Source organism: Typopeltis vanoorti, chromosome 2, assembly GCF_054136105.1.
Source record: "Typopeltis vanoorti isolate ZY-2024b chromosome 2, IOZ_Tvanoo_1.0, whole genome shotgun sequence".
NCBI classification, from domain to species: domain Eukaryota; kingdom Metazoa; phylum Arthropoda; class Arachnida; order Uropygi; family Thelyphonidae; genus Typopeltis; species Typopeltis vanoorti.
The window spans coordinates 51424614-51438296 of record NC_143550.1 but is presented as its reverse complement, the minus strand read 5'-3'; the positions used below and the strand labels follow the sequence as shown (position 1 = coordinate 51438296).

General features: G+C 34.4%; 1 protein-coding gene across 3 annotated transcripts in view; it reads left to right on the top strand.

Annotated features, from left to right (window-relative positions):
• Window positions 1-13683, top strand: part of LOC150109008 (inactive dipeptidyl peptidase 10-like) — a 958620-nt gene that overhangs the window by 709482 nt on the left and 235455 nt on the right. For all 3 annotated transcript variants that reach the window (XM_090405008.1, XM_090405015.1, XM_090404998.1), the window contains exons 5-8: window positions 4971-5045; window positions 7020-7072; window positions 8459-8540; window positions 13532-13652. In XM_090405008.1, coding sequence (XP_090261134.1) covers window positions 4971-5045; window positions 7020-7072; window positions 8459-8540; window positions 13532-13652 — 331 coding nt within the window. The remainder of the gene's footprint in view (window positions 1-4970; window positions 5046-7019; window positions 7073-8458; window positions 8541-13531; window positions 13653-13683) is intronic.

The following is a 13683-nucleotide window of genomic DNA, read 5'->3' as shown; positions in this document are numbered from 1 at the left end:
AATAACCGTTACACGGCCATTTTGGATCATTTTTTTTTGGGGGTTCAGCTTTCATCACTATGGCGTCTACGAGTAAAAAGCGTAAATCAAGTGATTCTTGTCGAGTTTTTAATGAAAAGTGGACCAATTTATACTTTTTTTGTGCCGATCGACGATAAACCAGTGCGTTTAATTTGTCGTGAGGCGGTGTCAGTAACAAAAGAATACAAATATAAAACGACACTATGAGACAAAGCATGTGTCCAGTTTCGATCACCTTCAAGGGCGGCTTCATGTGGACAAAGTGAACCGTCTCCAAATTGATTTAAAATGCCAGCAGGGTACATTTAAAAGGCAGAGGTAAGAGAGTGAAGCATGCATCAAAGTTAGTTATGTAATAGCTGAAAAAATTGCTAAAAAATCAAAAGCCTTCTTGGATGGCAAGTTTGTGAAAGGGTGTCTCATCGCTGCTGGGGATATTCTGTGCCCAAATAATAAGGAAGTGTTTAAAAAATCGAGTTTGTCTGAGTTAATTGTAGTATGCTATGTCGAGAAGAACCTGCCAATGACATTGAAGTCATTGGCAGGTCATATTCACTTGCTTTAGATGAGAGCACAGATGTGAAGGATACAGCACAACAGCACTTTTTGTCCGTGGCATTGATCCACAATTCACTGTGATAGAACTGCAAGTGCTCGTGTCTATGAAGGGAACAATGAAAAGCACTGATATTCTTGAAGCCGCCAAGAAAATGCTCCAGTGTTTTGACCTCAGCTTAACCAACCTTAAGGGTGTGGTAACTGATGGTGCCCCTGCTATGGTAGAAAAGAATGAAGGGTTTGTTGCACTGCTACGGAAATAACTGGAACTAGAAGGAAAAGATTTCATCCATTACACTGTTTAATCCACCAGGAGAATTTGTGCGCAAAAACTATTGGATTTGAGAATGTCATGCAAGTTACTGTGACTGTCGTCAACATTATTAGGGCAAGAGGATTGAATCATAGTCAATTCCAAGAGTTTTTGACCCAAGAGTGAGAAGCAGATCAGGGAGATGTGGTTTGTTATAGTGATGTGTGTTGGTTGAGCAGAGGGAAGGTTCTTAAAAGAGCCTTTGACTTAAGGAGTGAAATACAGCAGTTCATGCAAACCAAGGGGCAGCCAATTGCGGAATTCAACAATCCAAAGTAGATGACAGACTTTGCCTTTGTGATTGATATCTCGTTGCATATGAATGACCTAAATACATGGATCAACTACAATCCAAAGATCAACTAGTGCACACTCTGTTTGATCACATCAAAGCTTTTGTGGCCAAGCTCAAACTTTGGGAGGCACAACTCGTAAAAAAAAAAAAGAGACTTAACTCATTTTCAGCTTCTCGCTGAGTTCAATTGTTCATCTCTTGATCAATGTTACAAAATTAGCCATGTTGTGAAGTGAATTCTAAGAGAGATTTAGTGATTTTCGTAACCAACAGTGTTCTTTAGATTTATTTTCAGTGCCATTTATGGTCAATGCTACCAAAATGCCAGGCTCAGTACAAATGGAGCTGCTTGAACACCAAAACAACTCTTCTTTGAGAGAAAAATTATTCATGTGCCCTTGCTTACATTTTACAAAGACTACATTTCTGAGGACACATTCCCTATTCTTTGCCGGCATGCTTTGAAGACGTGCGCTTTGTTAGGAAGCACATACTTATGTGAGCAGTTCTCCAGAATGAAGCATGTGAAGTCCAAGACAAGAACTCAGATTACAGACTAACATCTTGAGAATACTCTTTGCATAGCGACTTCCAACATTGATGCTAACATCGACAAGCTGGTCTAGGAAAAGCATTGCCAAGTTTACCATTGATGTTGTGAAAAATGAATGTTTTCATTAAATTATCTTTTTTCAAGCATTGTATTTACTTATCATGAACCAGACTCCTACATACAGGATTTTATGTAAAGTTTCAAATGCACAGCGTTCCTTGTGAATCTGGAAAGCATCTTACAATTCTAAATACCCCAGTAGTATAGCTTAGTGGCCCGAGAGCTTAATTGAAATTTTTAATGTGGCCTGCACTGTCTGAAAGGTTGAAACCCCTGCTTTAAGACATTCCCATCTTTGAAATGTTTTAATACAAATTCGTTTACTGGGGCTGTCAAACACTTGCTTTATTTCTGTATTTAAAGCTATGAAAAATATTTAAAAAAAACAAATTTTCTCTGTATAGCACTAGACATGTAATTAATGGAACATTTAGAAAGGTTATAATATCTGTTTTTTTTGTGCTGTTAAAATATATAAAAACTTATTTAAAAAAAAAAAAAAAGAATTATATACTGTTCTGAACGAAAATTCTTAAAAAAAAATCCACTGTTCATGCTCATCAGGTTTTCAGCTACTCATGACCCCTGTTCTGCTACTTTATTTAGTCTGCTGCAATACTTTGTACCAGAGTGCTGCAGTACATTAGTATTAGCTGCATTCATATTTATGCAGACTAAACATTGAACATAAAAAAAATATATAAACAATAATTTTTATTTTTTATGTTTAATGTATAATTTATTCGTCACTCTGATGAAATTTACCTTTCTTTAATGCTTAGCAATGTAACATCATGTGGCTCATTCTACTTTTGAATGATCAACTGTTTGTATTCCACCTTCTAAAAACTGTTCCTATCAAGCTACTGAGTTTCAGACTGAAATATTTGACAAACATTAAAATATTCTTGTGTTAACGTGTTTATAATAATTAATTTAATGTCATTAAGTGTCTCTCAAGAATAGTACAGCATACCTTGTTGTTTGCAATCCACAATGGTTTTGGGAATGTGCTAAACAGGCAACATAATCTTGTGTCAACAAAACTCTAGAGTAGCACAGAAAGTGGATGAATGTGTTGAACTGTTTTTCCATGCAATGTCAACATGGTTGACATTGCATGGAAAAACATAGTAATATATCTTGAAAGGCAATCTACCACAATAGTAAACAAGTGAAAATTCAATATTATGTCAGTGTAATCCAAACTGAAAGGAAGTATGCTTTGTCCCATCGACATCCCTATTTAAAATCAATTTGCAAGTGTAAAATAATCGGTTACCCATGACGTGATCGTAACTTATTTTCAGTATTATTCTGTACCTCACTACCAATCACAAAGATGCAATACTTTTTAAAGGTGGGCATTTTAAAGGAAAGTCCTCGAAATAGTTTCATGTCTATACCAGATATAGTAGTATTATTATTTTCAGCCTTCCATGATGTCAAAAGTGATTTTGCAATATGCTTATATATTTTTTTATCTAAATTAGATTTCAGTCGTAATACATAATGAAGCTGTGCAGTTAATTTCATAAAAAATATATAAATCAAAAATTTTACTGTTAAACCAGGAATTATCCTGGGATATGTGACAATATTTTTACAGAAAATGAGATCTGTTTTTCTCCTTGGATCTTACTTGACAAATGTGTATGTTTTTTTTTTTTTTTTTTTTTTTCGTAATAGATTTCACGGTTTCATATGAACACAGATGATTAAGAAAATAACTATTTATTAACTTTAAAGCTAATCCAGAAGGTTCCTTATCATTTTCGGTTTATAGAAAACCCACACATACAGGGAAATACTTACACAAACAATCACACCCTCACCCTTCTCAACAATATGGTATCTTAAAAACACTAACCCATAGAGCTAGAGCAATCTGTTCCAACGACATTGCTCTCACTGCTGAACTTTCTCACCTACGACACACCTTCTTAACCAACGGTTATAATCCCCATAAAATAGATAACATACTAAATGTTACCCAGAAATCCCCTCTATCTACCACAGAAGACTACAACAAAGCTATCACCATCCCATACATTAAAGGCACATCTGAAAAGATATCTAGGGTGCTTAACAAACACTAACTACGCACAGTATTTAAACCTTATGTAAAATTAGCAACTCTCATCCGTTCACCTAAGGACAAATGCACTCATTTATCACATCCAGGAGTCTATGAAGTGCCCTGTTCTTGCCATCAAGCCTACTACGGACAGACAGGAAGAACTGTGGACATCCGCCTCACTGAACACAAAAAATATATCCGACACTTTCGCTATGGCAAGTCGGGTCTGGCAGACCATGCTTTGGATACCCCTGCACACAGGATCAATTGGAAAGAAACAAAAGCAATGCACAGAAGCTTCTACAAGTCAGAGAGGTTGTTCCTGGAATCAACAGAAGCCTTAAAACATACTCCAAACCTTAACAAGTATGGCTGTATAAATCTACCAAAGATTTGGGAGACAGTCATCTTAAGACCAAATTAATATTTATTACTTTTATTTTTTTTTCATTTTTTCAAACTTTCTAAGACTATCATTTGGATTACTATTTCAAAACTTCGATTTTTTTTTTTTTTTTTAAAATCTCTAGATTGTGCTATATTAGGACTTTAGTCTTGTGTTGCACGCTGCAATTACTTTTACTAGCCCCACTGTTACACCAGATTGTGGTGGTTTTGCATTTGTAACAAACTTTGTGTTGTGTGCTCTGAAGATGCTGGATATAATACCAGCGAAATATTAGCTTTTAAGTTAATAAATAGTTAATTTCTTAATCATCTGTGTTCATATCAAACCGTGAAATCTATTACAAAAATGTCTGACGAACACATAAGCCTATCCACGCATATAAATGTGTATGGTGTGAAAGCATTGTCGTATAATTGATTTCACATTTAACTCTTATTTGAATGTGACATCAATTATGCTGACTGTTTTGAGTTTGATTAAAATAACATTACACCAAGGAATTTGTAATTATTACACCAAGAACAATTAATTTTTCATTTATTCTCAGATTTCACTGAGCATAATTTTCTTAATTTAAATAATAATTGAGTAACTACTGAAGTTACTCAGTTATGAATGTTTATAAACAGTGGATATTTATTTTATTTTCACTAAGCATAATTTAATTCCTCTCTCTTTCAGGGAGAATACAGTGTTCAGAGGTACACTATATCTGCTGACTTAAAATATGTTTTGCTTATTTATGATATAAACAAAGTAAGTAATTTCATTTTCCTATGTTTAAATAAATGATATTGTTTAGTAAGAGATGTCATTATCAGCCATTATTGTTCCACTACTGAACGAAAACCTTTCTAAAATGATTCCAAGCCTTTCTTCCTCATGTCACACTCCTCAAATATAATGATTTCATCACTTACTGTAAATTTTGGTCAGAAGTGGGGTTATTTTAACTCTCATAGCATCCACTTCATCACTTATTTTTCTATCCACAGTCTTGTCTTTTAGCAATATCCCCAGCCCATTACCACTGTAGGTTTTTTTTTCTTTCTTTCTGTAATGTCAGTTATTTTGGATTCTTATCTAAGTATTTCTTTTCTGATCTAGTCTTGTGATACCAAATGTGCATCTTTTCATATTAAATTGTGTTTTTAGTTTTTTGAGTTTCCTTTGAGTGTCACTACCAGTGGTGCGCCCAGGGGGGAAGGGGCCCCGGCAAACCCCCCCCCCAAAGAAAAAGGAAAAAAAAAAACACTAGAAAAATTTTCAAAAATGTATCGTTTCTTCTATTTCTATACTACTTATGAATTAGCGATCATTGCAGATGCTTAGTCATAGATCGTATGAGATGCATAGTGTGTATTCTCAAATCATCTACTCAACTCCCCCCCCCCCCCCCAAGGTTAAATTTTGAGTGTGCCACTGGGCACTACAATATGTTAACATAGGGAGCATGCATCAGTTAAAAACTTTCCTTTTTAAGCATAGTGGTAAATGGCTTTTAAATATTGTATTTTTGTTTTGGTTTAAGTATTGTATTTTTGTAGTGTATTGTCTGAAAGAATAGATAGTACACCACAAAAAAACATTAATGGCACATTTAAAACACCAATTAAAATAAAAGTATACTAAGCTCTTCTAAAGATCCCCTTCCTTCCTTCCTTCCCTTGTCTACCTAAGTGTATACCAAATCCACTGCACCTGGTCAAACAAGTCATAGAATCCCAAAACATTAAGTGACATATCAAGTACTTTTGTTACACAAAAGCAGGTCTTTCGAACCATGCACTTGAAACATGCCACAAAACTGGCTGGAGAAGCACCCTGTGCTTATCAACCAACAAAATCTCAATAAAAATGTTTACCTAAATGTCTGTAGGATTTGGATGGCTCACTTACAATCTACATAGCAGCTAGAAAAAGAAGAATTACTTATTGAGTATGAGTACCAAAAGAAATTTAATTGGATCACAACTCAGTAATTCTCATACAGCTAACTGAAAGTAAAAGTAGCAGGAGTTTAAGAAACAAATAACTGCTGATATAGTTTTTACTATGATAATTATGTTTTTTTTTTATTGTTATCTATAATTTTTTTAAAATTCTATTTTATTTTATTTTGCTTATTGTCACCAAGGCAGGCTATGGCAAACAGTTGAGCCAAGCAGCTATTCTCAGCCCACTGTAATATGTACCAGTGTAGCTTGTGATCCATTGCATACATATGTATTTCTGAACAGATGACCTTGATATAAAGGTTGAAGTGTCGAATTTTATTTTAATTTTTAATTAAAGTACGTTCGTAAACACAAGTAGTGTGTCTCCATAATTATTCACAGTGAATATAATTACATAGCTTGTAATTTTTATCTCAGCCCTATATGTATAACCATACACTTTTCCCACTGAATTGATAACTGTTATCTTTTGTGCAGGTCTATTAAATTATTCTTTAGAATTGCTACATCATCTTTATTAATAGTTGACTTCTCTAATTTAGTATTATCAGCAAACAGCTGAACATTCTCCCTCAGCTCATCCCTAATATCATTAATGCATAAATTAAACAGCAAGCATTCTGGATATAGTGGCATCTTTGGTAGTCACCTACCTGTCTTCTTGATTCTGCTCACAAATATAGTCCAGAATGAACAATTAAATCTTGTTTTTAACTTATTTAGGTTTTAAGTCCTCCATATAGTTAAAATAATAGTACTTTCATTTTTGCAGATTTATCGGCATTCTTTTCTGGCTCGATACAAAATATATAACATTTCAAGTAGGTAAGTAAAGAAAATTTTTTTTTGTGAATTTTAATATAAGCTGCAGGATATTATATTACTTCATCATATACTTTTACTGCTTATAGCAAAATAAAAAATTTCAAATGTTTTAATTTTTTAGCATTTATTACTTTGTATTAGTTAATGGCTTTAATTAGCTTGGGTTGGTCTAATAGTTTATTTACCTCTCCCCCCAACAAATCAACAAGCCGGTTGGAGGGTAGGTAGGTATACAAAATTCACTTTAGTGTTTAGATTAATTTTTATCACCCACTGTGAGGCCCAATTTATTGGAGGACAAAAGCAGCATGAAAAAAGTTCCATGGTTGTCATTAGAGCAGGGTTTCTGGATTATCTGACTGTTATCCTGCCTGCAGTATAGTAATACTAATATGCTATAGGCCAGTAGATTTATGTGGGTGAGAGTCATTAAAAAAAAATGATAAGAATTTTTTTTTTTTTCCCTTTCATAAAATGTAATAATTTCGATGCTGATTCACCAAAGAAAAGTACTATAAGTTTTGTGTGATTGAGATCCCTCAAGACTGTAGTATGATAAATTACTGTTACAAAGTACCTCCAGGAAGTCCAGTGACCTCTATCAATTCCTTCATAGATGATTCACTCTTTCATACTATAAATGTATTTTACTCACTTATAAAGAGAAAAATCTGGTGTTCACACTCTTAATTTCCTAGGAGGAACCCTTGTCCTTCAGTCTTCTACGATGAAAGAGTTCACCTATCTCTTACTATAAAACTATTCCACAGTTTTATGTTTGCATTTGTACTGTTCATAAAACGAACATTTAAAATGTTATAGTACACACTTATCTTATCCTTGACTATGACATTTTTAATGTCTGTTGTCTGAACAGTACAAATGCAGTTACAGCCATAATTGTGACTGTAACTTTAGTTGTGGTCTTACAGTAAGATCCCACATAAGACTGAGGGCAAGAGAATACAACTGGCGATAAGGTAGCATGTGAAACTCAGTGAGAAAGAAAATGCAACTGATGGTATGATAGTGAGAAAGTGATTCAAGACATAAAAGCAGAAGATGAGGCTAAAAATTAAGGGTATATATAGAGTGAAATGAGGAAAGTTGTAGTGTGCTGGAAGAGTAAGGAAGAATCGAATGAAAGAATGTATAAAATTTTGGATAGTATGAATTTCATGGGGACCCCCCCCCCCTTTGAAATACTTTTGAAGAATTAACTATATTATTTATGTATGTCTTATTTGAAATGCTTCTTTAAGCAATGATCATTTTGGCTATGAAAACTTGACTTATGATGTAAGCTGTATCAGAATGAGTAGAAATGTATTGCATATTAATTAATAGTTACTAATTTAAAAAAATAAACTTATTTCTCCTTTGCAGCCAGCCAATTCAGTTGGCTCCTCCAGACAATCCTGATGCATTTCTTCAGTATGCTAGATGGGGCCCTAAAGGAAATCAGCTTGTATGTCATCTGTTATACTTATTTAAGATTGCACTTTATTATTTAATAAATTTACTGCATGCTAACTGTTTAGAATAACTTTGGATGAAAAGGAATGAGCTAAATGTTATTTTCATGGGATTAACTCTGTTGTTAATATGATATTTCTGGATTTATGAAAGCATATTTTAATATAATAATAATTTTAATTATAGTTGAGAATAAATCTTCAGAGTATCAACAGGTGTACATCTTACTCTCATCCAGAGATTTTTATTTAATAAGGTCAAAGTACCTTGTGGCAACTTGCTTAGGTAAAATCTATAAGCTCTGCATCACTTCAACCTTGGCATTTATGGGTCTGTCTCCCACTGACGAGAACTCAATAAAGGTTGAAACTAGTCTGGGTAGTGGCCCTTGCCTTTAATGCATAGCATCATACATCTCTGCAAGGGGATGTACTTTGCATTAGGGGGAAATACTAAGGAAAGTAATCGGAGCTTACTCCACCTTTACTACGAGTTGCCTCAGACTTGAACTATGTTCAGGTGCAAACTTGACTTATTTGTCTGTTTGCTTCACTTGGGAAAAAAGATTAAAACCTAGCTTATAAAATTGCTTGGTATCTTTAACATAGTATCAACAGGATTGTTATTAGAGATTTTACTCAATAAAAACAAAATAATAATAATAATAATTAAAATAACAATGATATCAAATTTCAGTTCACACTCCAAGTGTTCACCCTGTCTCACAACATGTTCTACTTACCTCTGAATGTTGACCAATGTTCTCTCTCTTTTCCTGCTCCACTCTCTGTGTGATTACTTCCATATTAATCATTTACATAAAATCCCTTCAACAACTTTATTATTATTATTATATAACACCTCCAGGGAGTCCAAAGGCTCATCGAGGGAGGGTACCTACTATACAACTCTCCATCTCCACCAATGCCATCTACTGCCGACCACCACTAGTATTTTTACAGACAAACATCCATGCCCACATTGGAATTTGAACCCTCAGCCTTTTGACTGGAGAGCGGATACGCTAATCACTCGGCCGGCTGGTCAAGTGGTTAGCGTAACTTAAATATCAATATTATATAATCTAATGTCATTTCCTCAACCTCTCCTCCATTCCAAAATCCTGATATTCCCTTAGTAAGTTATCTCTGAACCCTACAAAGCTCCTCTCATGTCATCTCAGTTATTATCAGTTCTTCTGATGCTATGACCAAATCCAAAACTCTTGAACCTCTTGTTCCATCTATTACATGTTGCCTACGACAGCTGCCTTCAAGAATTCCAGAAATTCCATTCCCTTATTACTACATACGTTTTCCTCTCCCAACTTATACTGCTATAGTTAAAATCTCCCATAACAATCACTCTTCTTGCACTTACCAATCTCTACTGCCTAAAGATCCCTGCTCCCCATCCTCTGTGCTTCTTGGCTTGTAGCAACATCCCACTAAATATCCTGTCTTGCCCACCTCTACCTCAAACTGACACTAATGCTTTCAAAACCATTAGTGTCACTGCCTTCCAAAGCTTCTGCTTCCACTCTTAGAGGACATAAGTCATCATTTATCATAAGCCGTACTTCACCTCCGCGTTTTCGCTTCCTATCCTGCCGAAAAATGCTATACCCTGCTACTTCTATTGCTGTTATTATATCATCTTTCGTCAGCCGCTTCTCAGAGACCCCAATAATCTTTGGCCAGGCTGATGCTATCAGCGCCACCAATTCATCTCCTTTACTCTAGATACTCCTGGCATTAGTATAAAATTAATTTTATGCTAATAATATTAGCATAAAAATGTCACTGCTTCTATATCTATCATTATCCCCTCCAGACTCCACTGGACTCAGTGTTATCTGATGTCATCCTCTTTCCCCATGCGCCCATTCCCACAAAAGGCCATCCCTGCTACCATTCATCCTTGAAATTCTAGTTTCCCTGTATTGACACACCAGTTCGTTCAGAAAACAGCAATCTCTCCAGATGCCTTCATCCTTCCTCATTCAAATGCAAGTGGTCTCTCGTATACAGCTCCTTTCTGTCCTCAAATTCCCTCTAAGCATCCACATATTCCAATCTTCTCTCTCTCTCTCTCTCTCTCTCTCTCTCCTGACACATTCTGGCTATTATGCTATTCATTATTACTGCTATTCTGTTCAGCTCATCATTATCTTACCTGGGTAACACAAACACTATTTTTCCTCTCTGCGTTTTCTTTTGTAGAAGCTCAAACATGAATCTCAGATGTCTCGCCACCCGATTTACACTGCCTCTCAAGTCATTCGTGCCTGCCATCACAATCATCTCATCCCACTTAATTGCCATAGCCACACTTTCTGTTATTCCTTCTGGCATCCTATCTTGCACACCACGATCATCGAGTCTCCATACATCATACCTCGCCACTCTGTTCCTTGATTGCTCACCTGCATCCCTCACTCTCTCTCTCTCCTCTAAACCCTTTCTCTCTCTGTTCTCCTACTTACCTGTTGTCCCGGCATCACTCTATCCCTGCTGGTTCCAGCACTCCCATGCAGCCTTCTCATTCCCTCTCTCTCTCTCTCTCTCTCTCTCTCTCTCTCTCTCTCTCTCTCTCCATTCTCTCCTCTTCTATCATTTCCATAACTCTCTCATTCCCTCTCTTCTAAATATTTTTGCTGTGTGGTCATCCTGAGGACAATCAAACATCCATGGCAGATTTGAACTCGCAGCATCTTGGCTGGAGAAGGAATACGCTAACCACTCGGCCAATCAGGCCAAAGAAAGCCCAGCAGCACCTGGTGTTCCCAGGTGGTCACCCTGGGAACCAACCAGTTTCATCGCTGCTTAACTTAAGTGATCTGGCAAGAACCAGTGTATTCAATGCAAGATGACTGCTTCCACAGTCAATCCACTTGAAATATATGGATTGACTGTGGAACACAATATCTAACAGAACAGTTTGAACAAATATTAAAAAATAAAATTACCAGTTGTTTCAAATCTTTAAACATTAGACTGGATGCAAGATTTCAAGAACTTGATTATTGAAAATCTGTTTCTTTTTAACATCTCATTTTCAAGAAATGGATATGAAAAATTTTTGAATCATTAAATAGCAAACTGTCCTTATTTTTTTGCTATATAAATACTTAAGCTGGACAAATATGAAATTTTCTTCATGGAAATTTGTAGTGATGAAGGATTGAAAATTGAAACACATTTTCAATCTATCATCACTCGTCAGCAGTATCATGTAACAATTTAAGTGAATGTAAAGAAGTAGTGTCTCTACTTCTTTTATCAATATTTCCAACAATAGTTTATTGTGAGTGAGCTTTGAATACAATGAAGTTTATTTAATGTAAATGTCACAACCAATTGACAGATGGGAATTTGATTGCAGGAATGAGACTAGCATTGTTAAGCATTGAAAAAAAGAATTTCTTTTTGAAAAATTATTAAAGCAGATAAATATAGTTTATTATATTAAACTAAAAGAATTTTGCTTTTTTTTAGAAATATGTTTTGGAGTATTTAAATTATTAAAAGTATTTAGATGAAATTAATAATTCATTTTATTAAAATAAAATAAATCCAACAAAAATCACAACTGAACATAATACTATTTTATTTTCATAAAATGAACATATTTTTTATTAAAAATATGTTTTAGAATAGTATGTTTTGTTATTGTTAGTAATAATAAATATTAAATTAATAATAAAGATTCTATAATTGTTTGTGTAATTTGTTTACATATGAAAATAAAATTTAGAATCTTAAGTATTGCATAATCATGTTTCACCATCCATTCGATATTTTTTTTTATTTGTTTTTGTACTTGCAGTTTAATAGCAATTAAACTGCAAGTTTAATTGCTACAATTTTAAGTTTAATTGCTACAATTTTAAGTTTAATTGCTACAAGTTTAATTGCTATAATAGCTACAATTTTACATGATGTTGTTCTATAAAACTCAAAAATATGCATTTCTCAGTTGACCTCTGCCTCACACTTTATGCTTTTTGAATGCATATGGCGTGAGGTAGAGGATATTTAGTGGCGTGTTGCTACAAGCCAAGGAGTACAGAGGGTAGAGAGCAGGAGATGTTTAGGCAGTAGAGCTTGGTAAGTGCAAGAAGAATGATTGTTATGGGAGATGTTAACTACAAAAGACAGAATCTTATATAACTCCTTATTATTAGTTACACTTTTTACAAAAACTTTAGTAATTTTATTATTATTCCTGAATGATATGCATATAAATTCCATGTATATTGTTAGATGATAACTTAATAAAATAAAAAAATCATACAGCTACCAACCAAATCTCATTGTCATTGGAAGGTTTTCCACGTTATACTATAAATTAAAGATACCAAGAAATTATATACTTGGTGTAATCCTTTATCCAAGGGTAAGCAAATAAAGTTTGCGCCTGAAGTATTTTCAGGACTGGAGCAACTCATATATCAAAACTAATAACTTCATGGCCATTTTTTTTGTAGCTACCCACTAGAAAAAAAACTCTTGAAAACCACTAATTTAGATGGATATTAGCAATTCTTCTAGTTTATACAAAGTTTGCTAGTTTGAGGGAAGAAGGAATCCTGTATATACCAGGATGATTTAGAATGATGGAGAGGATCTTTTGGTGAGCAGATAAGGGTAGCTTTTTTGGTATGGCTTAAAAGAAGGTCTTAAAAGATATGATATATCTTTTAAGACCTTCAATAAGGGATGAACTTTTTTCCCCCTCCACTTAAAATAGTATTAGTAAACTGTCTGTTGTTTCAATATTTGCTTATTTTAACATGTAAAATATGGATCATTGGTTGTACATTGCTATCTTAAAGATAATGTTTGTAGTCTAAGATAAATTTTGTATTAGACTTTTTATTATTCATGTATGTGGTGTGTGTGTGGGAGGGGGAGAGTGTTTGTGCCAGCCTCTTATATATTTAAGGAAATTCTCTATATTAATTTTCATATCTTTTGATAGGTTTATGTGTACAACTATAACATTTTCTACCTTTCTCATGTTAATGATACACATCGTGCCATTACAACAAATGGGGCTAAAGATACAATATATAATGGAATTCCTGATTGGCTGTATGAAGGTAGGTAGATTTCTTTCTGACTTGCTCTCTG